This window comes from Chiloscyllium punctatum, chromosome 41, assembly GCF_047496795.1.
Source record: "Chiloscyllium punctatum isolate Juve2018m chromosome 41, sChiPun1.3, whole genome shotgun sequence".
NCBI lineage: Eukaryota > Metazoa > Chordata > Chondrichthyes > Orectolobiformes > Hemiscylliidae > Chiloscyllium > Chiloscyllium punctatum.
The window spans coordinates 39528661-39555216 of record NC_092779.1 but is presented as its reverse complement, the minus strand read 5'-3'; the positions used below and the strand labels follow the sequence as shown (position 1 = coordinate 39555216).

Genomic DNA, 26556 nt, shown 5'->3' with positions numbered 1-26556 from the left:
CCCTCCATGCCTATCCCATTCATGTACCTACCCAAATGTTTTTCAAATGACAAAATATTGTTCATCTCTCCTACTATCTCTGGCAGCTCATTCTTGACACTCACTACCCTGTTGGGGTGCAGGGTGGAGGGGAGGTGGACATTGCCTCTCTGGACCGTTTTTTAAATCTCTCCCCTCTCACGTTAAACTCGTGCCGTCTAATTTTGCACTCCTCGACCCGGGGAGAAAAGCTGTTGGCTATCTACCTTAGCTATGCCTCTCATAATTTTTTTTAGATATCTATAAGGTCACCCCTCAGTTTCCTACATTCCAGGGAAAAAAGCCCCAACCTATCCTGCCTCTCCTTTTGACTCACACCTTCCAGTTCAGGTAGCATCCTGGTAAATATTTTCTGCACGCTGTCTAGTTTAATAATATCCTTTCTGTAGTAGGGCAATCAGAACTGCTCACAGTACTTCAAATGTTGCTTTACCAATGCCTTGTTCAGCTGCACCAAGACATCCCAACTCCTTTACTCAATGCTCTTACTCATCCTATCATCTCCAGGTCTGCTGAAACAATGTCAACTTAAAATCATGGAAATACTCAGCAGGTCCTGTTAAAACTTTAGTGACAGTTAATATTTTGTGTTTTAGATCTGTCTTGTCTGGTATGCTGATGTAGCAATCAGTCAGTGACGTTACCTCCTTATTTTGCCAAAACTGAAATAATCAGTTATGACATTGATCCATTCTGCCATTATACATTATACAGATGTGCACACAGATATGGACCCTTTGGGCAAACCCATTCATGCTGACCTAATATTCTAAATTAATCTAGTCCCATTTGCCAACATCTGGCCCATATCCCTCTAAATCCTTCATATTCATATACCCATCCAACACCTCTGGCAGCTCATTCCGTGCACTTACCATCCTCTGTGTGTAAAGGTTGTCCATTCGGTCCCTTTTAAATTTTTCTACTCTCACATTAGATCTATTGGACACCCTATCCTGGGAAAAGACCTTGATTATTCATTTTATCAATGCCCCTCATGATTTTATAAACTCCTACAAGGTCAGCCTTTTTTCTGAACCCTTTCAAGTTTGATAACATCTTTCCTGTAGAAGGGCGATCAGAATTGCACACAATATTGCAAAAGTGGCCTGTTCAATGTCCTGTACAGCCACAACTATACCTCCCAACTCCAATACTTCATACACTGATCATTAAAGGCAGGTGTACTAAATGTGTTCTTCACTACCCTGTCGACATGCAAGTCCACTTTCAAGGAATTGAGTCTGTGCCCAAAGTCCCTTTGTTCAGCAACACTCCCCTGGACCTTGCCATTAGGTTTACACCAAAATGCAGCATCCCACACTTAATAAAACTCCACCTGCAACTCCTGACCCATTGGCCCATCTGATCAAGGTCCCAGTGTACTCTGAGGTAGCCTTCTTCATAGTCCTCTGCACCACCAATTTGGTGTCATCGACAAAGTTCCTAACTGTATGTCCTATACTCACACCCAGAACCAATTTTGTATAAATTACAAAAAACAGTGGACCCAGCATTGATTCTTGCAACACATTGCTGGTCACAGGCCACCAGTCCTAAAAGCAACCCTGCAAAATTTACCTCTGACTCCTACCTTTGAGCCAATTTTATATCCAAATGGCTAGTGTTCCATATGATCTAACCTTGCTAACCAGTCTACCATATTGAACCTTGTCAAATACTTTACTACATTAAACTTGGTGACCAGTGAAATCCTCCTTGTGGATCAGCAAACAACATTCTGTTAGTTCTTTGCACTCAATACCTGTCATAGATCTTTCTTTCCAAACTGTGCATAGATGTACACATATACAGCAAATTACATCATTGGAACAAGGCTTAAGTGAAGGTTCGGGAAGCTGCTGCACCATTCAGTAAGGTTATGGCTGAATGTCTACTTATACTCATTAATATAGACCTCTCAGGTAGGGAAATCAAAAGATTCACCACCTTGTGAGTGAAAAGGTTTCTCCTCATCTTAGTCCTAAAAGTTTGATCCTCTATGCTGACTAACTGTAGTTCTAAGGTCCCCGGCCAGTGGAGATAAACTCCTGGTATCCAGTCCTCCTAGGAATATTTGTGTTTCTCATTTTGAAACCTACAGAAATTATAGGCTTATTCCAATAAATCTTCCTTTGTCAGATAGCCCTTTCATTGCAGGAAGCGCAATTAGCAGTTGTGGTTTGTGGCAAGCATATTTTTTTCCTGGTGGAAGTGCTGTACATTAGGTACACTGCATCACACTGAGTGTAGGAGCATTGGATTTAGCTCCTTGAGTTTGTTCTGCCATTTGATGAGATCATATCTGATTTGAAAACTAGTTCCATGTACCTTGAAAGTTTTGCCCAACAAAAGTTGTCAACTCACATCAATTGCCATTTACAAATGAAGTTCAAAGTTTGTATCACCCTTTGGGCAAAGAGGTGTTTTCTAATATTTACTTTTGAAAGATCTGTCTCTAGTTTTTTGACAGTTCCCCCTAGTCCTGGTCTCTGACTAATGAAATGCTTTCTCCAAAGCTCCCCTGTCTGTTTTCCTTAATAAGCTGAAAACCTTTATCAAACTCCTTTTTAATCTTTTATATACCAGTATCTGCAATCTCAATTTGCACATCTAAAATAGAAAATGCCAGGAATACCCAGCAGGTGATGCAGCGTCTGCAAAGAGAGAACCAGCATTAGCATTTCAGGTTGACAAATTTCCATTGGAACCTGTATTTATAGTATTTCTCACCTGATCTTTCCTCTAGCATGACTTCTACCACCTTTCCCTTATGTCCAAGGGATACAGATCTTCTAGGATATGATAAATACCTTGTTTAACCATTTGCTGGCAGACTTGGTAGAACTGCAAGCACTCCTGGCCTTGTTTACTAAAACTGCTCTCACTTCCAGTATTGTCCCAGAATGAATAGATAGCCCTGGTTTCTTTTCTATCCTTCAGGGTCATGTTATACCACTGCATGTTCCTTCCATGATTTGGAGATGCCAGTGTTGGACTGGGGTGTACAAAGTTAAAAATCACACAACACCAGGTTATAGTCCAACAGGTTTAATTGGAAGCACTAGTTTTCGGAGTGCTGCTTCTTCAGATTAAGGAGCGATGCTCCGAAAGCTAGTGCTTCCAATTAAACCTGTTGGACTATAACCTGATGTTGTGAGATTTTTAACTGTTTCTTTCATGCTCATCTGTATCAATAGGTATGGTAGGATTGAAACCATTCTGTCAGCTGCCTTTGTATCCCTTCCTTCCACCAGCCCAAACTTGCTCCACTGTATCCCCTACCTTGGTCTGAGCTTGTCTTTCTCTAATTCCTCTCCCAGTTCTCTTCATAATTTATCTAAGCTCATCTTGTCCATGAGATTCACCTCCTCCGCTCTGAACCTTTTTTCATAAACTGCTGCCCACCCTACTACCTCTCCCTGAGCCCATGTTAACCAATATTGTTAGTGTTTCTTTCACAAGGTATTATTCCTCTTTCAGACAAATCTGCCTTCATTACTATTCTCCTGTAAATTCTTTGACACCACGGTCTTTCCAAACTGCCAACCTATCCCTGCTGTAGTATTGAAACAATTCTTCTCAAAATCAGAAAAGATTTTCATTGGATGCAATAATCCCTCCCTGGAGGAAATTAAGAAGGTGGCAAGAATAATTAGGCTGCATGAATGCACTTTCAACACCACAACTTCAACAGTTAAGTGTTGGGCGAAAAGTTTCACCCTTCCTGAATTGCTATCATTTTGGACCTCAACTGCACTGTTCTCCCTAAGGCAAGATGAGGTTTAATCCAGACAAATGTGAAGTGATGTATTTTGGAGAATCAAATTTAAGTGTGAGTTATACTGTAAATAGCAGAACCCTTAGGAGCACTAACATGTGGACAGAACTGGGCAGCAGGTCCACGCTTCCCTAAAAGTGGCAACACAGGTGGTCAAGGTGATTGAGAAGGCATATGACATGCTTGCCTTCATTGGCTACAAGAGTTGACAAACCATGTTGCTGCTGTATGAAACCCTTGTTAGGCCGCATTTAGAATATTGTGTGCAGTTTTAGTTGCCACCCAACCAGAAGGACATGGAGAGAGTGCAGAGAAGGTTCCCCTGGTCTCGAGGCTTTTGCTATGAGGAAAGGTTAAAAATATTAGGATTGTTTTCACCGGAAAGACCGCAGCTGAGAGAAGACCTGATAGAAGCCTACAAAATTATGGGAGGCTTTTTCCCAGGGTTGAAGTTTCCATGACAAGGGGGCACAGGTTCAAGGTGAGAGAGGGAAGGTTTAAGGGAGATTTGCAAGGGAAGTCTTTCATGCTGAGTGTGTTAGGAGCCTGGAACACACTGGTAGAAGAGGTGGTGGAAGCATGTATGTAGGTGACATTTAAGAGGCATCCGGAAAGTTACATGAATCAGGAGGGAACAGAGGGATATGGATTGAATAAGGGCAGAAGGTTTGTTTTTTAGTTCAGTTTGGGCATGATGATCGGCACAGGCTTGGAGGGCCAAATGGCCTGTTCCTGTCTGAATTTCTCTTTTTTGTTCATCTGTTCTAAGAGTGGTGATTTTCCAGCTGTGAAACCAGGGAGACCTGCCTGCCAGATTGATCAAGAGAGTTGTGGGAGAGGGGGCTACTTAATTTGCCCCAATTTGGGGAAATGAGAAAGTTGGGAGAATGGGATGAGAATAGCTGCTCAAGGTCACTCCACTGCCCTTGTCTCTGACCCTCCCTTTCCCTCTTTGTGAATATCATCCTGCAGGACCCAAGAGAAAAGCACTTATCTTTTCACTATGTAAACTCCTAAAACCTGTCCCTGCAGTGATGAAATCTAGGATGCATCTTACTAGTCAGCACTTAAATGACTAATTGGATATTGATTGGCATAATTCCTTAATGCTGGGGAATCTGTCACCCCAGAAGACACCTGCGCCTATCCCATTTGAATCACTAAATCTCAGTCAGTGTGATTGTGATGGAAGTAAACTATATCTTTCCTTAGCTACCTCCAGTTTTTGTGACTTCAGTTGCAATTGACCACTCCATTCTACTCCAATGGCTCCCCACTGCCATCCAGCTTAGTGAGTCTGCTGTCACATGGTCCCATTCTTGTGCTCTCAGACAGAATGCCTCTCCTAAGTAGTAACCTGTAGTGTTCTCAAAAGAGAAACTTGGTCCCCTCATCTAGGCATGGTTAACTTTTCAATGTATGCTGACAACACTGAGATATTAAGTCAACACTTCTCTCAACAACTCCCCTGTTGTAAAATATCAGCCTGTTTATTCAACATCCAATAGTGGATGAGCAATAAATTCCACTCTTAATATGCAATAGATTTGAAATTTGGTTTCTTAGCCATCACTGTCTCTTTGCTCCCTTGATGTCATATTTAATTTCAATCAGAATAAAAATGCATTTGCACCACCATTGTCTATTTGTACCTTCATACCATTGTTCAACCTCATCTGTCTATGCTTACTGGCCAAAACTGTCAATTCATATTTTTGTAACTTCTCTGTTTGACTACTCTAATGCATTCTGACTAGTTCCCCTGTGTCCTATCCTGTGTAAACTTAAGGTCCTCCAAAACTTCCTGCCTTTGTTTCAAGTCAAGCCAAGCTCAGGTAACTTAGCTACATTGGCTCCCACCCCAGTAACATGTTGATTAAAATTCCATCCTTGTTTTCAAATCTGTCCAAAATTTTGCTCCTCTCCTTCTCTGTTGTCTTCTCTACCCATACAATCCTGAGATATTTATACTCAATGTTCAGCCTATCAACCTATATGAGGAATGGTTGAGGACCCTGTGTCTGTAATCCATAGAATTTAGAAGGATGAGGGTGGGAATCTCAATGAAACTTACAGAATATTGAGAAGCCTGGATAGAGTGGACGTGAAGATGATCTTTCCACCAGTAGGTGAAACTGGGACCCAAAGGCACAGCCTCCAAGTGAAAGGATGACCATTTGGAACTGAGATGAGGAAGAACTTCTTCAGAGGGTGGACAATTTGTGGAAGTTGTTTCCTCAGAAGACTGTAGAAGCAAAGTCATTGCATGTATTTAAGACAGAGGTTCTTGATTAGAAAGGGGATCAAAGGTCATGGGGAGAGGGCAGGAGAATGGGATTGAGAAACATATCAACTTAGTAAACCTTTGCTCCACTCCTTCTATTGTAAGTATAGCCTTTCTGAGGTAGGGTGACCAAACCTGAGTAGAGTATTTCAGGTGCACTTTTACCAAGGCCCTGCATAACTGCAGTAAGACGTCCCTACATCAGAATTCAAATCCTCTTGCTGTGAAGGCAAATGTATAATTTCACATTGGTCCATATTATATTGCATTTGCCATACGTTTGTCCACACACTCAATTTGTCTGGATCACCCTGAACCCTCTTTTCATGCTCCTCTCAACTGTCAATCCCACCTAGTTCTGTGTTGTCAACAAAATCTGATCTATTAATTTGTTTTCTGCATTTAACATGTATAGTTGGAATTCATGTGAAGTGCCACTAATCACTGCTTAAAATCCAAAAAAAAAGACCCATTTATACTCACCTTGTTTCCTAATTCTCAGTTCATTCAGGCCCAGTATACGTCCTACAATCCTGTGTGATTTGTTATGCCGATTAGCCTCTTACATGGGACCTTATCAAAAGCCACCTTGAAATCTAAATAGACCACATTCACTGGTTCTCCCTCATCTATTCTGCTAAGTACATCCTCAGAAAAACTCCAGAAAATTTGTTAAGCACATTTTTCTTTTCATAAATGAATGCTAACTAATATTATGCCTGTGTTTAAGAAGGGAAGGAGGTGGAAGACAGGAAAATTATAAACCAGTTAGCCTGACCTCAGTTGTGGGCAAAATTTTAGAGTTCATTATTAAGGCTGAGATTGCAGAGTACTTGGAGGTGCATGGTAAAATAGGGCTAAGTCAGCATGGCTTTGTCAAGAGGAAGTCATGCTTGACCAATCTGTTAGAATTCTTTGAGGAGGCAATGAGCAAGTTGGATAAAGGAGAGCCAGTGACCATGATCTATTTATATTTCCAGAAGCTTTTGACAGGGTGCCGCTTAGGAGGCTGTGAAATAAGGCAAAAAATCCATGGTATTAGGAAAAAGTCATGAGCCATCTATCACCCCCTGAGAAAAAGAACAGGAAATGACATCACCACAGGAAATGACATTACTAACCCAAAGAAACCCAAACATAGAAAGCAGGAATTATCAGCGGTGTTTCACTCGGAGGCCCACTGAAGATGTTACTTAGGGTGACAAAATGTCTGGAAATGAACCTTCCAGCTCAGTGAGCAAACCTACATCCAAAACCTCAACCTGAGCTGCAAATCTTCTCTTTTGGGATTTCTTTGAACTGTAATTTTCTCATATCACTGTTTTTACAACATGTTCCCAAGAGAGGAAACTCTTAATTACCATTTTAAATTATATTTGAAGAGATGTAGAAATTTAATCAATATTCCTTAGTTTTCTCTCCTTTAATCTTACCATCTAATGATTGAAAATATTTATTTGTCTTTGACCAATGGAGCAGCCAAAGAGCCTTGAACATTACCTGAATCTGGAAGACAGCAAACTTCTCACCCATCTTAAGACATGCTTGGCTATGAATAAACTCCCATATGACTTGTGGTTCATGCATTGTTTTGCAGGCTGTTTGCCTGAATCCAGCCTTCAAAGGTAGGTGCTCGATTGGATTAATGATTATAATATATCATTTTTAAAATAAAATAAAAATGAATGTATGCATTGCATTAGCAATAAATAGGTAGCTTGCGGGATGATGTGGTGATATGTAGTAATACAGCATGGAAACAGACTCTTTAGCCTATCTTATCCATGTCAATCAGTTTCCCTAAATGGAACTAGTCCCATTTGCATGCATTTGGCCCATATCTCTCAACACCTTTCCCATTCATGCACTTGTCCAATTTTCTAAATGTAATTATACTCACCTCCACCATTTCCCCTGGCAGCTCATTCCATATATGCACCACACTCTGCGTGAAAAGTTGCCCCACGCGTCCCTTTTAAATCCTTCCCCTCTCGCCTTAAACCTCTAATGTTGGACTCCCCTACCCTAGGAAAAAACTTTGGCTATTCATCCTATCTAAGACCCTTATGATATTATAAATCTCTATCAGGTCACCCCTTCAGCATCCTACACTCCTGAGGAGAGGTCCCAGCCTACCCTTATAATCAAACCCTCCAATCTTGATAACATCCTTATAAATTGTTTTTGCACTCTTTCCAGTTGAATAACATCCTTCATGTACCAGGGTGACGAGAATTGTACATATGCCAATGATGCTACAATCATTTTGTATGTTGGTATATATCATGTGTATTTTTTAAAAAGTATGCCCTACTGTCAGAAACAAAGGCAGAAATTGCTGGAAAAGTTCAGCAGATCAAGCAGCATTTGTGGAGAGAAATCAGAGTTAACATTTCTGATTGAGTGAGTGGAAACATTAACTCTGATTTCTCTCCACAGGTGCTGCCAGATCTGCTGAGCTTTGCCAGCAATTTCTGTCTGTGTTTCTGATTTATAGCATCTGCAATTCTTTTGGCTTTTATGCTCCATTGTCATCCTGTTCATGAAAGATGGCTGTGCGTTGATAAACAATAAATTATTGTTTGAAGTGGAGTAATTGTTGTCAAGACTATCAACCACTTTCTACATAGCAAGATCCCATAAATAGACATGATATAAATGATGAATGTTACTACCAAGTCTGAAGGAATGAATAAATTCCTCTCTCTGTTCCTAAGATTGAAATGAAAGAGTTAGCCAGGTGTAACCAATAAAGAAGCAAGACAACCAGATCTTTTTAAGCAAGATTTTGTTTAATTCATATAGTTAAAAGTATCAACATTATTAAAAGGTAACGCTTGCCTGTAACCCCCCCCCCCCCCCTTTCTTTCTCTCTTTCTCTCCTTTCTTTCTTTCTTTCTCTCTTTCTCTTTTTTTTCTCTCTCTCTCTCACTCACACCCATCCATTAGCATGCAAAAATAGGGAAAAAATTTAAGTTCAGTAATTAAGAAAGAATTATAAGTTTGTATGTTCTGGTGCTCCTTTAGTTGTGTAGGAGTTCTGGTGGATATTATGGCCAGTGTATAGTGGTTGTTCTGATGACAATATCTTTTAAATTGCAATTGGTTCTTTTGATTGACTCTGTGCCACTTAACATTCCTGTTCTTTTTTAAAATTTCTATCGCTATGATATATTCCAACTTGGAACAAGTATTGAATCCAAGCTTGGAAAAACTACTGTATAGAGAGCTGTTATCTGTTTCATATTGATGTTATTGCCCTTCTGGAGCAAATGAGAACAACTGTTTTCTCACCCACTTCAGATGGCAGATGAAGTTCAGTGTAGATAAGTAAAAGGTCATATACTCTGGTACATGGCAGGAAAGATAGAGACAGCTGTTAATAAAGCACATAGTTTCCTATACAGTAGTCCCCCTACATTCGCGGGGGATACATTCAAAGACCTAATGTGCATGCCCAAAACTGCGGATAGTAATGAACCCATTCATTTATATGGGAAATTTACCTCCCAGCAGCCCCCAGTTCCTGATTCTGGAATGTTCCATGTGATATTTTCAGGCTGCGGCAAATCGCTGGTAACTGAAACCACAGAACCGGATTTCTCCATTATGGCTGTTGCCCTGTACTTCATTAATAGGTCATAAATTACATGAGTCAAGAGTGTGGTGCTGGAAGAGCACAGCAGGTCAGGCAGTATCCGAAGAGCAGGAGAGTCGACATTTCAGGCAAAAGCCCTTCACCATGCCTGGAACCAATCACCTGCACTGAAGAGTGGATGGTTGTGGGCCTGGTATCAAGGAGTACCTAAGGACCAAACACTGCATCACTGTGGTATTTCCCTCCTCTCCTCCTCCTCTAACCAAAAAAAAGAGTGGGGGTAGATAAATGTATTATTGGAAAAAGGGATGGCACAGTGGTTTACACTGCTGCCTCACAGCACCAGCGACCTGGGTTCGATTCCAGCCTTGGGTGACTGTGGAGTTTGCACATTCTCCCTGTGTCTGGGTGGGTTTCCTCCAGGTTCTCCAGTTTCCTCCGACAATCCAAAGATGTGCAGGTTAGATGAATTGGACATGCTAAATTGCCCGTAGGTAAGGTGCATGAGTCAGGGGGAAATGTAGGGGTGGGATACTCTTCGGAGGGTCGGTGTGGACTTGTTGGGTCAAAGGGTCTGTTTCCACACTAGGGATTCTATGATTCTGTCTATCTCGTCTTATGTCAATAACTTGTCTCTAAATAGGTTCATAAGAAAATATCTAAACGTTGAGAAGATGTTTCCCCACAACCATGACAAAGCAGGCTTGTGGGATTGAATTTCCTACTCCTGTTCCTATTCCATACCATGAGGAAAGATTGGAAAAGTAAAGATTATTTACCTGTAAGAGGAGAAAGCTAATAAAAAATATAAAAACTTTAGTCAGCTAGATGTCAGTTGGCAGAATAAAAAGATTGAAGTTTTCTAAATCGTGAGGGGTCTGAACAGAGGAGTTTGAGAGAAACTATTCCTCCTTGTAAAGTGTTTGAAAAGCAGAGGGCACAGTTTTAAAATGTTTTGGAAAAGAAGTAAATGTGAGGTAAGAAAATAAAATTTCACACTGCCAGTAGTTAAAGTTGGCCTGAAGAGCAGTCAGACCAGATTCAAAACTTTAAGTCTGATTGTCTCCACAGATGCTGCCAGACCTGCTGAATTTCTCCAGCACCTTTTGTGTTTGTTCCAGAGGATACCATAAGACTGAGAGTAATAAGATGTAGAAGCAGAATTAGGCCATTTGGCTCATTGAATCTGCTCCATCAATCGATCATGGCTCATATGTTTCTCAACCCTATTCTCCTGCCTTTCCACATAATCCTCGGTCCCTTACTAATCAAGAACCTTGGTTATGTGCATTAGTCAGCGGTAAATGTAGAGTAATAGGGTAGAGAAATAGAACTGGGTGGGTTATTCTTCGGAGGGTCATTGTGGACTTGTTGGGTCGAAGGGTCTGTTTCCACACTGTCGGGATTCTATAATTCTGTCTATCTCGTCTTATGTCAATAACTTGTCCTTCAGAATTCCACAGAGTCATTATCCTCTGAAAAAGAAATTCCTCCTTATTTCAGTTCTAACCAGTTGTCCCTTCTCTCTGTGCTCTCGGGTCCTAGTCTCTCTTACTCTTCTTCACATACACTCCATCCAAGGCTTCTCAGTATTAGAGTCATAGAGCAATACAGCCCGGCAACAGACTTTTTGGTTCAATTTGTCCATGCCGCCCAGATATCTTAAGTTAATCTAGTCTCATTTGCCAGCTATTGGCCCATATCCCTTTGAACCCTTCCTAATCATATACCCGTCCAGATGCCTTTTAAATGTTGTAATTGTACCTCTGGCAGCTCATTCCATACATGTACTACTCTCTGTGTAAAAAGGTTGCCGCTTAGGTCTCTTTTGTATCTTTTCCCCCTCACCCTAAACCTGTGCCCTCTAGTTCTGGACTCCCCGACCCCAGGGTAAAGACTTTGTCTATTCATCCTATCCATGCCCCTCATAATTTTGTAAATCTCTATAAGGTCACCCCTCAGCCTCCGACAGTCCAGGAAAACAGCCCGAGCCTGTGCAGCCTCTCTCTAACTCAAATCCTCCAACCCTGGCAACAACCTTGTAAATCTTTTCTGAACCCTTTCAAGTTTTACAACAGCTTTCCGATAGGAAGGAGACCAGAACTGCACGCAGTATTCCAACAGTGGCCTAACCAATGTCCTGTACAGCTGCAACATGACCTCCCAACTCCTGTACTCAATACTCTGACCAATAAAGGAAAGCATACTAAACGCTGCCTTCACTATTCTATCTACCTGCGATTCCACTTTCAAGGAACTATGAACCTGCACTCCAAGGTCTCTTTGTTCAGAAACACTCCCTAGGACCTTACCATTAAGTGTATAAGTCCTGCTAAGATTTGCTTTCCCAAAATGCAGCACCTCTCATTTATCTGAATTAAACTCCATCTGCCACTTCTCAGCCCATTGGCCCATCTGGTCCAGATCCTGTTGTAATCTGAGGTAACCCTCTTTGCTGTCCACTACACCTCCAATTTTGGTGTCATCTGCAAACTTACTAACTGTACCTCTTATGATCGCATCCAAATCATTTATGTAAATGACAAAAAGTAGAGGGCCCAGCACCGATCCTTGTGGCACTCCACTGGTCACAGGCCTCCAGTCTGAAAAACAACCCTCCACCACCATCCTCTGTCTTCTACCTTTGAGCCAGTTCTGTATCCAAATGGCTAGTTTTCCCTGTATTCCATGAGATCTAACCTTGCTAATCAGTCTTCCATGGGGAACCTTGTCAAACGCCTTACTGAAGTCCATATAGATCACATCTACTGCTCTGCCCTCATCAATCTTCTTTGTTACTTCTTCAGAAAATCAATCAAGTTTGTGAGACATGATTTCCCATGCACAAAGCCATGTTGACTATCCCTAATCAGTCCTTGCCTTTCCGAATACATGTACATCCTGTCCCTCAGGATTCCCTCCAACAGCTTGCCCACCACTGAGGTCAGGCTCACCGGTCTATAGCTCCCTGGCTTGTCTTTACCACCCTTCTTAAACAGTGGCACCACGTTTGCCAACCTCCAGTCTTCCGGCACCTCACCTGTGACTATCGCTGATACAAATATCTCAGCAAGAGGCCCAGCAATCACTTCTCTAGCTTTCCACAGAGTTCTCGGGTACACCTGATCAGGTCCTTGGGATTTATCCACCTTTAACCATTTCAAGACATCCAGCACTTCCTCCTCTGTAATCTGGACATTTTGCAAGATGTCACCATCTATTTCCCTTCAGTCGATATCTTCCATATCCTTTTCCACAGTAAATACTGATGCAAAATATTCATTTAGTATCTCCCCCATTTTCTGTGGCTCCACACAAAGGCTGCCTTGCTGATCTTTGAGGGGCCCTATTCTCTCCCTAGTTACCCTTTCGTCCTTAATATATTTGTAAAAACCCTTTGGATTCTCCTTAATTCTATTTGCCAACGTTATCTCATGTCCCCTTTTTGCCCTCCTGATTTCTCACTTAAGTATACTCCTACCTCCTTTATACTCTTCTAAGGATTCACTCGATCTATCCTGTCTATACCTGACATATGCTTCCTTCTTTTTCTGAACCAAACCCTCAATTTCTTTAGTCATCCAGCATTCCCTATACCTACCAGCCTTCCCTTTCATCCTGACAGGAATATACTTTCTCTGGATTCTTGTCACCTCGTTTCTGAAGGCTTCCCATTTTCCAGCCGTCCCTTTACCTACGAACATCTGCCTCCAGTCAGCTTTCGAAAGTTCTTGACTAATACCGTCAAAACTGGCCTTTCTCCAGTTTAGAACTTCAACGTTTAGATCCGGTCTATCCTTTTCCATCACAATTTTAAAACGAATAGAATTATGGTCGCTGGCCCAAAAGTGCTCCCCCACTGACACCCAGTCACCTGCCCTGCCTTATTTCCCAAGTGTAGGTCAAGTCTTGCACCTTCTCTAGTAGGTATATCCACATACTGAATCAGAAAATTGTCTTGTACGCACTTAACAAATTCCTCTCCATCTAAACCTTTAACACTGTGGCAGTCCCAGTCGATGTTTGGAAAGTTAAAATCCCCAACCATAACTACTCTATTATTCTTACAGATAGCTGAGATCTCCTTCCAAGTTTACTTCTCAATTTCCCTCTGACTATTAGGGGGTCTATAATACATTCCCAATAAGGTGATCATCCCTTTCTTATTTCTCAGTTCCACCTAAATAACTTCCCTGAATGTATTTCCAGGATATCCTCCCTCAGCACAGCTGGAATGCTATCCCTTATCAAAAATGCCACTCCCCCTCCTCTCTTGCCTCCCTTTCTATCCTTCTAATAGCATTTGTATCCTGGAACATTAAGCTGCCAGTCCTGCCCATCCCTGAGCCATGTTTCTGTAATTGCTATGATATCCCAGACCCATGTTCCTAACCATGCCCTGAGTTCATCTGCCTTCCCTGTTAGGCCCCTTGCATTGAAATAAATGCAGTTTAATTTATTAGTCCTACCTTGTCCCTGCCTGCCATGACTCTTTTTCTCACTTCTGTTCTCAGCTGTACCCATCTCAGATCGATCTGTTTCCTCACTATCTCCCTGGGTCCCACTCCCCACCTTACTAGTTTAACTCCTCCCGAGCAGTTCAACAAATTTCCCTGCCAGTATATTAGTCCCCTTCCAATTTAGGTGTAATCCGTCCTCCTTGTACAGGTCACTTCTACCCCAAAAGAGATTCCAATGATCCAAAAATGTGAATCCTTCTCCCATACACCAGCTCCTCATCCATGCATTCATCTGCTCTACCCTCCTATTCCTGCCCTCACTAGCTCGTAACACTGGGAGTAATCCAGATATTACTACCCTTGAGGACCTCCTTTTTAAATTTCTGCCTAACTCTCTGTAATCTCCCTTCAGAATCTCAACCTTTTCCCTTCCTATATCGTTGGTTCCAATGTGGACAATGACCTCTTGCTGGCCCGTCTCCCCCGTGAGAACATTCTGCATCCTCTCTGAGACATCCTTGATCCTGGCACCAGGGAAACAACACACCATTCTGCTTTTTCTCTGCTGGCCACAGAAATTTCTGTCTGTATCTCAGACTACAGAATCCCCTAACACAATTGATCTCTTGGAAGCTGACGTACCCCTCGTTGCATTAGAGCCAGTCTCAATACCAGAAACTTGGCTGATCGTGCTATGTTCCCCTGAGAATCCATCACTCCCTACATCTTCCAAAGCAGCATACCTGTTTGAAATGGGTATATCACAAAAGACTGCTGCCCTAGGTGCCGACCTCTCTTACCCTTCCTGGAGTTAACTCACCTATGTGACTTTATCTGAGACTTTCCCCCTTTCCTAGAACTGCTATCCAGCACATAATACTGCTGTTGCAAATTCCTCATCGCTTCTATCTGTCTCTCCAACCGATCCACTCGATCTGATAAGATTTGCATCCAACAGCATTTATGGCAGATATAATCCGCAGTAACCCTTCAACTCTCTTTAAACTCCCACATCTGACAAGAAGTACATATCACTGCAAAGGCCATTTTTGCTCCTTCACAATCTACAGAGCCAGAAAATAACACACTCTTATTCCTCTACAAACACTGCCCCAGGTTAAATTAATAGTTATGGCTTATATTTTAAGTTTAATCAAGAGACTTATCTCCAAAAACATATTATCAAGAAAGAACCCACTGTACTCATTAATACAGCCTTTCTCTTGGACAGACTTAAAACAACAGTTAACTTCTCTGATTCTGTGTTGAGAACTTTGCCCAAACCGAATCCTCCAAGATTAGTTGTGAAATTCACTGTTTGTTAATTTTCCCAGATGCACTCCGATGTCCAGCGACACATGAATTCAAAAACAGCAACGGCAGTAACTGTGCAGGTTCTTTCTCTCCTGCTCTGTCCTCACCATGTGCTTCCTTTGTCTGCTCTTCTCCCTTTTAAAACTGCTGTTGTTTTGACTTTTTTTTCCAAAGTTCCAAAACAATGCAACAGCATATAAAACAGTAATTACTGCTCCTGGAACTCAAGGAAATCACCTCCAGTACCTAAAATACCTCAAAAAAAGGAGCAGCTCTTACAACCAGAAATTTTTTCCGGTTCTCCATCTTGGATTACCCAGAATCCTCATATTTGCAACAGAGTTAAGCTATCCCTCCTAATCCTTTTTGATCTGTCTGTAGGTTGGACACAAGTGGCCACTCCATGTCAAACTTCTCTCACTTATTCACCCACTATGAGAGAACTTCTCTCTCAATTACCAGATTGTTCACTCAGCATTCAGTGCTAGATGAGCAGAAATTTTCTCCAAATCATTGTTTTCAATATCCATTCCAAACATTATTCCCTAGCTAATAAAAGAAAGAACTGCGGATGTTGGAAATTTGAAACAAAAACAAATTGCTGAGGAAATCCAGCAGGCCAGAGAGCAGTGTCCACATTTCAAGTCCAGTGACTTCTTCAGTTCTGAAGCCATCAGAGCTAGAAGATTTAACTGTTTCAGCCCCATTAGATTGTGTAATGCTACTTCTCTGGCGATGGTATTTAATTCCTCCCTGAACTGTTTTTTAGTATTAATGAGATGTTTGAAATATCTTCCACTATAAAGACCGTTGCAAAATATCTGTTTAACACCTCTACTATATTCTTGTCTCCCCGATTCGTTTTTGAAGTGATCTTTGTTCATTTTGACCTTATATTGTTAAGAAAAGCTCTTATTGCCAGTTTTTGTATTCCTTGTTAGTTTGGCCGCATTTATTATCGTTTTAATTCTTCTATGCTAGATTCTGAATTTATCCCAGTCTTTGGGGCTGTCACTGACTTTTGCCACCTTGTATGCTTTTTTTTAAACTTCCTTGGTTAACCATGATTTATCCCTCTTAGAATCTTTCCTCCTTACTGGAATGTATTTGTGCTGAGAGTCATGGATAATCTTAAACGTTGACTGAAATTTGTTTTACTGTCTTTTCCTGCTAATGTATCTGCCCACTTTAGAAAGCACATCTGTCATGTAGGTATAAGCTATCCTGCCAAAGGCCTTCCCCTGGTCCAGGCTGATGTGGCAGGTGTCAACCATCCAGTGAAGCCACTAGTTGCCTTCCATACCTTCCCTAAATGACAACGGAGTCCAGAGAGTGTATGTAAAAGATTATTTGATTATGGAAGCAATTACAGTTCAAAGCTGACCCTGTTTATATTTTAATCATGTACATGTACCTATTTGCTTGCTAAAGTCATAGGATTGAATTTGAGAGCTTCAATTTTTGGTAATTTTGAGTTTTTAATTTCAAACTCATTTGTGACTGTTGATGTCTCAGCTGTTGGAGTTAACTCAAAATGGACTGAAAATAAAATTAGATGTCTATATGATTTAGTGAAACATCAGGTAGTGTTTTGTCTCTGCTCGTTGAGAGGCGAACAGTATCATTTCGTGTAGCAGCCCTTAGATGAAACAAAGTTTTAGTAAGGAAGGTGAATGCAGTTGAGGAACAGACTTTTAAATTTTTTTGAAGCTTGACAGAGATAGCAAATGAAATAGTTTTAAAACAGAATTTTAAGGCAGAAACACAAATATTAAAGCATCAGTCTTCCATAGTGAAGCAGAGAAATGAACAATATTCTCATGAATTCTGAAATGTGAATTCTGCAGACTGACACTTAGACCTGTAGGAGTCTCTCCAAATAGGGTCAGTAAGGCCAACATCTAATCCTTTATGAATTCAACAAAGTAAAGAACTTCAGCTTGGATTGATCCACAGGTTAAATGTGAAGATTTGCTTGTACAAAGTAGAGATGAATTTTGTAATACTCCAAAGACGTGGGCTCAGTGGTTAGCACTGCTGCCTCTCAGCACCAGAGACCCGGGTTCGATCCTAGCCTCGGGTGACTGAATGTATCGAGTTTGTACATTCTCCCCATGTCTGCGTGGGTTTCCTCCCACAGTCCAAAAATGTGTAGGTTAGGTGAATTGGCCATGCTAAATTGCTCATAGTGTTAGGTGAAGGGGTAAGTGTAGGGTCTGGATGGATTGCTCTTTGGAGGGTCGGTGTGGACTTGTTGAGCCAAAGGACGTGTTTCCACAATGTAAGTAATCTAATCTAATCTAATGTCCAGACAACATCTATAGATTCAGGACATGGTCAAAAAAAATTTGCGTGTTCTGAACTTCCAGGGTACTGCAAAAAAGTGAATACTTCCAAGTCAACAGCAATTGCCTGGTCCTGAGTGAAGGATATTTTAAAGTATTTATTTCATCAGAGCAGTCATGTTGTAATTGTATATTTGTGAGGTTAAAGGTCACCTAGGTGATGATATAAGGCAACAGGGATGAACAAGAAAAACAACCTCTGTGAAGGATATCTAATAAAGAAAAGATTCTCTAATGGAGAAGTGATCCGCAGAAAATCCTAATCAAGGTCAGACATTCTAAAGCCAGTCGTCTAGATCAAATGGAAATGTGGTCTGGAAGAATTCCATAACGGCTAGACTGACGACATTTGTGAAGTTGGTGTCTTAGAGGGGGAAGGGAAGATAGAGGAGTTGTAAATGTAAAGTACTTGCATGCAGTAATCACATGGTAGGACAAAGCATCAGGGAAGACACTATGAGAGTTTGTCAAAAGCAATGATCATGGGGATTTTTAGTCTACAGATATAAACTAAAAAAAAAACAGATGGGGAATAAATAGTCTAGATTAGGAATTAATTGAATTTTTTGGAACAATTTCTTAAACCAGTATGCTATGGCATCAACCAGAGACCAAACTGTACTAGACCTGGTTTTGACAAACAAGCCAGAATTAATTATTGAGTGCATACTGAAAGCACCTCTGGATAGCAGCAACCATAATATGATTAAACTTTGCATACAGTTTAAGGGAAGAGTACTGTGAAATCCAAGGATGTGTCATATTTAACTTTCCAGAAGGTATTTGATTAAGTGCCATATTTATGGTAATTGCAAAAAATGAAAGCTTCTGCTGGTGAAGGCAGCTATTGATATGAGTAGAGTATTGGCTTCTTAATAGGAATTTGTGTGCCCTTTTTAGGCTGGCAGAATGCCACAAATGATGTGTCAGAGGGCTGAGTGGAAGGGCTACAATTGTTTCCATAAATGATTTGGATGAAGCACAGTGGCTCAGTGGTTAACACTGCTCCCTCACAGCACCAGGCACCCTGGTTCAATTTCACACTCCAAACTGTGCAAACTCCACACAGGCATTCTCCCTGTGTCTGCGGGGGTTTCCTCTGGGTGCTCTGGTTTCCTTCCACAGTCCAAAGATGTGCAGGTTAGGTGAATTTGCTATGTTAAATTGCTTATAATGTCTAGGGTTGTGCAGCATGGGTTGATTAGCCATGGGAAATGCAGGGTTACAAGGATAGGATAGGCAGCATGCTCTTTGGAAGGTCGGTGTGGACTGGATGGGCTGAATGGCCTGCTTCCACACAGTAGAGATTCTATGATTTTATGAAGAGATCAAAGGTACAGTAGCCAAGTTTGCTGATAAAACAAAGATTTGAAGAGAAGTCTATTGTCAAGAGGACATAAGGTGTCTACAAAGAGATATAGATAGGTTGTGAGTGGTCAGAGATCTGAGAAGTGGAGTATATGTGTGAACATGTCCATTTTGGCATAAAGAATAAAGCAAGCATATTATTTAAATAGTGAGAGGATGCAGAGAAATTCAGGTGTTATTGGGCATGAATCTTAGGAGTTAAATGTGAGTACAGCAAGTAATCAGGAAAGCTAATAAAATGATATGCTTTATTGCAAAGGGAATTGAAAACGAGAGTAGGGAGATTATGTTTCAGGGTTCTACAGGGCCTTGATGAGATTGTATCTGGAGTATTGTGCCATTGTACTTGTGAGAAGATATGAATGTGTTGGAAGAAGTTCAGATAAGGTTTACTAGATCACATTGGATAGAGCACATTGTCTTATGAGGAAAGGCAGACTGTAGGCTAGGACTGTATCCTCTGTAGTTAGAGGAGTCAGAGGTGATTAAATTGAAATTTATAAGACTGAGGGAATTTGACCAGGTGGATGTTGAAAGCATATTTCTCCTTGTGAGAAAATCTAGGACTGTGTCATAGTTTAAGAATATGGAATCACTCATTGAAAACAGATGAGGAAACATTTTTTCTGAGAGTTGGGTGTCTTTTAGAATCTCCATAATCAGAAGTCATTGGATATAGAATCTTTAAATATTTTCAAGGCAGAGGTAGATAGATTCTTGATTATTAAGGGGATGGATGATTATCAGAGATGTGCAGGAATGCAGAGTTGAAGTTAAAATCCAGATATATGATTGTTAACTATGATGAGAAAAGCTGAGTGGACGCATAGAAGGTAATGGTTCTAAAAGGATTACTGTTGAAGTTGTGTTAGCTTCACTAAACCTTGTTTCATACAGCCTTTGGATGAAACAACAGTTAGCTGTGCATGAGATCTTGTTCGAGACAGAGGTAACAGACCAGGCTCCTGATAGTTGTAATTATGTCTGTATAACTTTTAACTGTACCTTCTGCTATCATGCAGTGAGCTATCCCATCTTATGTCGGACAATTGCCTTTTGTAGAAGATGGACATAATACTTGGACAGAATCTTAGTTGTGGTATGGAAAGGGAAATTGCTGAAACCATGCCACCCCAAACACAAGTCACTGGCAGTTGATAGCCAGTGCCCAATGTGCCTCAGCCAAGTGCCCGAACTTAGATAATGTTAATTGATTTGTAGTGGTATTAGTACCTTGGCCAGTGACCAATCCTAAGAAATGATCCCTGTGTACATCAAAAGGGCATTGAATAGTGACTTGGTGAGGGAACCTCAGCAGTGACTTTCCCCTTCTTAATCTGAGAAGCTCTGGCCAATTATACCACCTCCAAAGATACCCAGGTTAGATCTGTATAAGAATTTAACCTGGGATTTGCTATAAAGGCATTATTTCAACATAGAAGATAGACATTTGGCCGATTTGAAGTCGGAGCCAACTCTCTGTAGTGCAACCCAGTCAGTCCCCTTTCTCTGTAAGTCTCACTTCCCTCAAGTACTATCCAATTTCTTTTGAAATTACTGATTGGACCATCTGGAGCCATTGTACAGACAGCAAGTTCCATGGCTTTTCTCGATGCTCTTGGCATTGAACCAATCTCTCTGCGATCTTAGATAATTTTCACTGTCCACTAAACTATCAATTTTGATGTCATCCACAAATTTGCTAACCATGCCTCCTATCTTCTCATCCAAATCATATATGTAGATGACAAACAAAAGTTGTACAGACTTTCAAAATAGTAACTGTTAGCTCTGTCAATCTAATTGTGAAATATTTAGTATTTAGTCTTGTGCAACTTGTGGATATAGAGCCATATAAAAGCTGTCTGAGATGAAGAAAATGTGACAGGATGTTATGTAACTTGTTGAACTCCACAAATAACATACATCCTAATCTAGGCTAATGTTGAGGTCCAGATCTGCTGAAAACTGCATACTTTTATTAATATATAAGTGGCAGCAGTGTACAGCAAGGAAGTGGTCATTTATAATTTTGAGGTGCTACAATTTACAGGCCAATCGTACCTCCCCACTGTTTGATGAAAACTGTATCGCCCTTTAAACATACCCATACTTTTCATGTAGTTGCTGTATTTGCACATTAATTGCCCATAAAATACACCACAAATAGTTAAGTAATGAACAATGAAAGTAAATATCCTTGTAATCATGGTGTGGAGGTGCTGGTGTTGAACTTGGGTGGACAAAATTAAAAATCACTCAACACCAGGTTATAGTACAGCAAGTCTATTTGGAAACACTAACTTTGAGTGCTGCCTCTGCATCAGGTGGTTGAATCTGATGAAGGAGCAACGCTCCAAAAACTAGTGCTTACAAATAAACCTGTTGAACTGTAGTGTTGTGATTTTTAACTTTATCCTTATAATGTGATTTTTGATTGACAGTTATTCATATTACTCCGTATCCAGAAAATGAAGAATTAAGGATGGTGCTTCATTCCTTCAGCTGCAATACTGAATGTAAAAGCAGAGATGTACTTCTGAGACTGGATAAGAGTCTGGTCAGACCATATTTGGAGCATTGTTCATAGTTTTGGGCCCCATATCTCAGGAAGGATGTACTGGCCCTGGAGTGGGTCCAGAGGAGAGTCAGGAGAACGGTCCCAGGAATGAAAAGCTTAACATATGAGGAAAGTTTGATGACTTCAGGTCTATACTCTCTGGAGTTTAGAAGGATGAGACAGGGTCTAATTGAAACGCATAGAATACAGAATAGCCTCAACAGAGTGGATGTTAGAAAGATGTTTCCATTGGCAGGAGAGACAAGGACCCGAGGGCACAGAGTAAAGGGAAGACCTTTTAGAATGGAGATAAAGAGTGTGGTGAATCTATGGAATACACTGCCACAGAAGGCTGTGGAGGCCAGGTCATTGAGTATATTTGAGATGGAGATAGATAGTTTCTTGATTGTCAAGGGGATAGAACATTATGGGGGGAAAGTGGGAGAACGGAGTTTGAATATTTATCAGCCATGATTGATTGGCAAAGCAGACTTTAATGGGCTGAATGGCCAACTTTCTACTTCTATGATTTATGGTGTTATGAATTGTTGCAGATAATAAAAATGCCAAATTTTAAATTTTGCAAGAAAAAATGTATCTAATATTCTGTTTCCGTTTTCTCCCTCAATCTTCAATCCAGTTTTTCCATCTCTGGCGTTAAACTGACTGTCCTGAATTCATCTTTCTTCCTCTGTTTAGTCTTAATCCTTTAATCTCATTGGTTGCAATGAGGCCCATCATTATCAAATCTCACTTTTAGCAATTTACAGGACAAGACGTGTGAGCTGAAGGATATATAAACGAGTCTAATCCAGCAAACTCAGTGTCAATGTTAGGAGTGCCATCCTTTTATGTCAGAGCCTAAACAATCTGTTTTACTTCAGAATCGATGTTACAAATTATTTCTCACTATCTGAGGATGAACATATAACTTTCTTCATGACCTAGCCTATATTCTGCCACAAGCAGCAATATCCAAAAATCAATTGATTGTGTGTCCTATCTTATCTCATGAACTTCAAATATTGTATGAATGTTTTGATGCATTTCATTTATTTAGTCTGTGAAACCATAACAACAGCACTTCTGATTTTTAATTTTCAGGGTTTGGGACAAAATCATAAGTGGATCTTGCAAAATTTTGGTTTTTGTAGCCATGGAGATTTTATTAACTTTTAAAATTAAGCTAATGGCCATGAATAAAGCAGAGAATATTGCACAGTTCTTGCAGAATGTAAGTATCTCTGAATCTTTAATTCTTCATAATACTACATTATATGCTATAAGTAACATGACAATGTACATTGCCTCCCAGATAATGAGAATTGGAAAGTAAAGCTCAATATCTTATCTGGAGTTTGCGTTGCAAAGTGCTTCACATAATGCATCTTTTGGCTAGTGTGAATTTTGCTTGATGGCAGTTAAGGCAATTTAACTTATCAAAACTAAGTTTTTTCTATCAATTACAGTCTCTGATTTTTCAAACAAATAACTTTGTATAATTATCATATAAATGACACAATAGGTGTAGTTGAGAATATGTGAGAACCATGAGACTGGGGATGAGCAGACACATTCACTCGCATCTCATGCATGCTGCATGGGTGTGCACAGCACATGCATTCCACATGCTTGTGCGCTTGACCCCCAAATGTCCTGCAGTTTGTGCACTCTCCACAGCCCCACCCCACCCCCATCCCCCAACACCCCAAGACCATGAACATGCAACATATCAAGGAAGACCTCCCTTGTAATAAAAGCAAAATAATGCATATATTGGAAATCTGCAGAATATCTGCATTTGCAGAAAATTCTGGAGAAACCTTGCATATCTGGCAGCATCTGTGGAGAAAGAAATAGAGTTAATATCTGATATGACTTCTGAATAATTCTTCCACAACAGTTTTGAAGAAGAGTTGTATTGGACTTGAAATGTCAATTCTATTTCTCTCTCCACAGATGCTATCAAGATGGCTGTGTTTGTTGCATTTCCACCATCTCAGCCCCAGAATATCACTGCAGTTCCTCAAGGCAGTATTGTAGGTCCAATCATCTTGGGGAAAATAGGAGTAGGACTAGGCCAGTAGACCAGAAGTCTGCTCTGCCATTCAACTACTTTGTGGCTAAGCTTCTATTTCAACACCTTTTCCTGCACAATTATCATTTTGATAACTTTAATATCTTGAAATCTGTTGATCTCTGTCTTGAGCATATTCACTGACTGAGCTTTCAAAGCTCTCTGCTGTATAAGTTCACAAAAATTCCTTTGAGTGATGAAGTTCCTCCTCATCTCAGTCCTCAGTCACAATCTTTATTCTATGACTGGCCTTTGGTGTCAGATTTCTAGCCAGAGGAAACATCATCTTGATCGACCTTGGTGAGCCTTGGAAGGATTTGATTTTTTTGTTACCTAATCAATCACATTCCCTGCGTCCAAAGGTCAGAAGTGGGCATGTTCACTGATAATTACACAATGTTCACTACCATTTGCAGCTGCTCAGATATTGAGACATCATTTAGTCAGATCTAGACAACAGATAGGCTTGAGCTGATGAGCAGATAAAATGCATACCAGGAGTGACCATATCTATCAAAAGAGAGAAACTAAGCATTTCCTTATGCCATTGCTGAATCTCCCACTATATATCAATGTCTACAAGAGCAGAGTCTGTGAATTATACAGAAGTAACTCATTTCCGAACTCCCAAAAATCTGTCCTCCGTCTACATGAAATAATTTAGGAGTGTAATGAATTCTCTCCAATTGGCTGGATGAGCTCCATTCCAACAACACTCAAAGGTAAAATCAGCCCAATTTATTGACCATAAAACCACAAGAAATAGCAGGAGTAAGCCATTCAGCCCTTCAAGCTTGCTCTGTCATTCGGTGGTTGATCCAACATTCCACACAATCACTTTCCTACTCTCTCCCCATAACCTTGATTGTCTGCTGATCAACAGACAGGAATTGTGAAGCCATCAACTGCCATTTAATTCTCTCCCCTAACATGCACAGTTGAAGCACTGTGTGCTGTCTACACGGCGCACTGCAGTAACTTGTTAAGGCTCCTTTGATAGAAGCTTTTAAACCCCAGGGTGGCACAGTGGCACAGTGGTTAGCACTGCTGCCTCACAGCGCCAGAGATCCGGGTTCAATTCCCACCTCAGGCAACTGACTGTGTGGAGTTTGCACATTCTCCCTGTGTCTGCGTGGGTTTCCTCCGGGTGCTCCGGTTTCCTCCCACAGTCCAAAGATGTGCAGGGCAGGTGAATTGGCCATGCTAAATTGTCCGTAGTGTTAGGTAAGGGGTAGATGTAGGGGTATGGGTGGGTTGCGCTTCGGCGGGGCAGTGTGGACTTGTTGGGCTGAAGGGCCTGTTTCCACACTGTAAGTAATCTAATCTAATCTAATCTAATCTATTTCACTTTGAAAGACAAGAGCAGCAGGTGGAGAGGAACACCCAAATCTTCATGTTCCCCTCCAAGTTATGTACCATCCTGACTTGGAAATGTTGCAGTTTGTTTTTTTTTTTGTCACTATTTTATAAATTATAAATTCTCTTCCTAACTTCACTGTTGGAGTCTACCCACATGGACTGCGGCAATACAAGAATAGATGTTGGAGTCGGTAGTGAAGAGCCAGGTACAGTATGCCAAGAGTCTGAGAGGAGGGATAGGCACTTGATAGGGAAAAGGTGCAGTGAGATTGATGGGTTGAAGTGTGTCAATTTTAATGCAAGAAGTATCAGGAATAAGAGTGATGAACTCAGAGCATGGATCAGTACTTGAAACTACACTATTGTGGCCCTTGTGGAGGCTTGGATATCATAGAGGCAAGAATGATTGATGGATGTTCCAGGGTTTAGATGTTTCAAAAGGAGTAGGGGGTAAGGTAAAAGAGGTGGAGAAGTGGCATTGCCAATCAGCGTTCGTATTATAGCTGCAAGATATCATCCAGGAGGGTTTGTCTATGGCGTCAGTATGGGTGGAAGTCAGAAACAGGAAAGGCGCAGTCACTTTATTGGGAGTTTTCTACAGACCTCTCCCCGATAGCAACAGAGACATGGAGGAGCAGTCTGGGAGGCAGATTTTGGAAATGTGTAGAAGTAACAGGTTTGTTGTCGTGGGTGACTTTAACTTCCCTAATATTGATTGGAACCTATTTAGTTCAAATAGTTTTGATGAAGCAGTTTTTGTCAGGGGTGTTCAGGAAGGTTCCTGACGCAATATGTAAATAGGCCTACTAGAGGGGAGGCCATATTGAATTTGGTGCTTGGCAGCGAACTGTACCAGGTGTCAGTTGTCTTGGTGGGAGAGCTTTTTGGTGATTGTGATCACAACTCCGTGACCTTTACTATACTCATGTAGAAGGATAGGAGCAGACAGTATGGGAAAGTATTTAATTGGGGAAGGGAGAATAACAGTGCTATTAGATAGGAAGTGGGGCTCCTAAATTGGGAACAGATGTTATCAGGGAAATGATCAGCAGAAATTTGAAAGTTGTTTAGGGAGCACCTGCTGATAGTGATGGACAGGTTTGTCCCACTGAGGCAAGGAAGGGATGGTAGGGTGAAAGAACCTTGGATGATAAGAGATGTGGAACATGGAGTCAAGAGGAAGAAGGAAGCTTACTTAAGGATTAGGAGGATCAGACAGGGCTCTAGAGGGTTGCAAGCTGGCTAGGAAGGAACTGAAGAATGGACTTAGGAGAGCTAGTAGGGGGCATGAAAATGCTTTAGTGGGTAGGATTAAGGTAAACCCTAAGGTGTTCTTCACTTACGTGAGGAACAACAGAATGGCCAGAGTGA

General features: G+C 41.0%; 1 protein-coding gene across 11 annotated transcripts in view; it reads left to right on the top strand.

The window, feature by feature from the left end:
- The window catches only part of tbc1d7 (TBC1 domain family, member 7), a 76429-nt gene that overhangs the window by 42694 nt on the left and 7179 nt on the right, over positions 1–26556 (top strand). For 9 of the 11 annotated variants that reach the window (XM_072560742.1, XM_072560744.1, XM_072560750.1 and 6 more), the window contains 2 exons: positions 7581–7729; positions 22854–22983. In XM_072560742.1, the coding sequence (XP_072416843.1) occupies positions 7581–7729; positions 22854–22983 (279 nt within the window). The remainder of the gene's footprint in view (positions 1–7580; positions 7730–22853; positions 22984–26556) is intronic. The other 2 variants (XM_072560751.1, XM_072560747.1) reach the window with 1 other exon arrangement.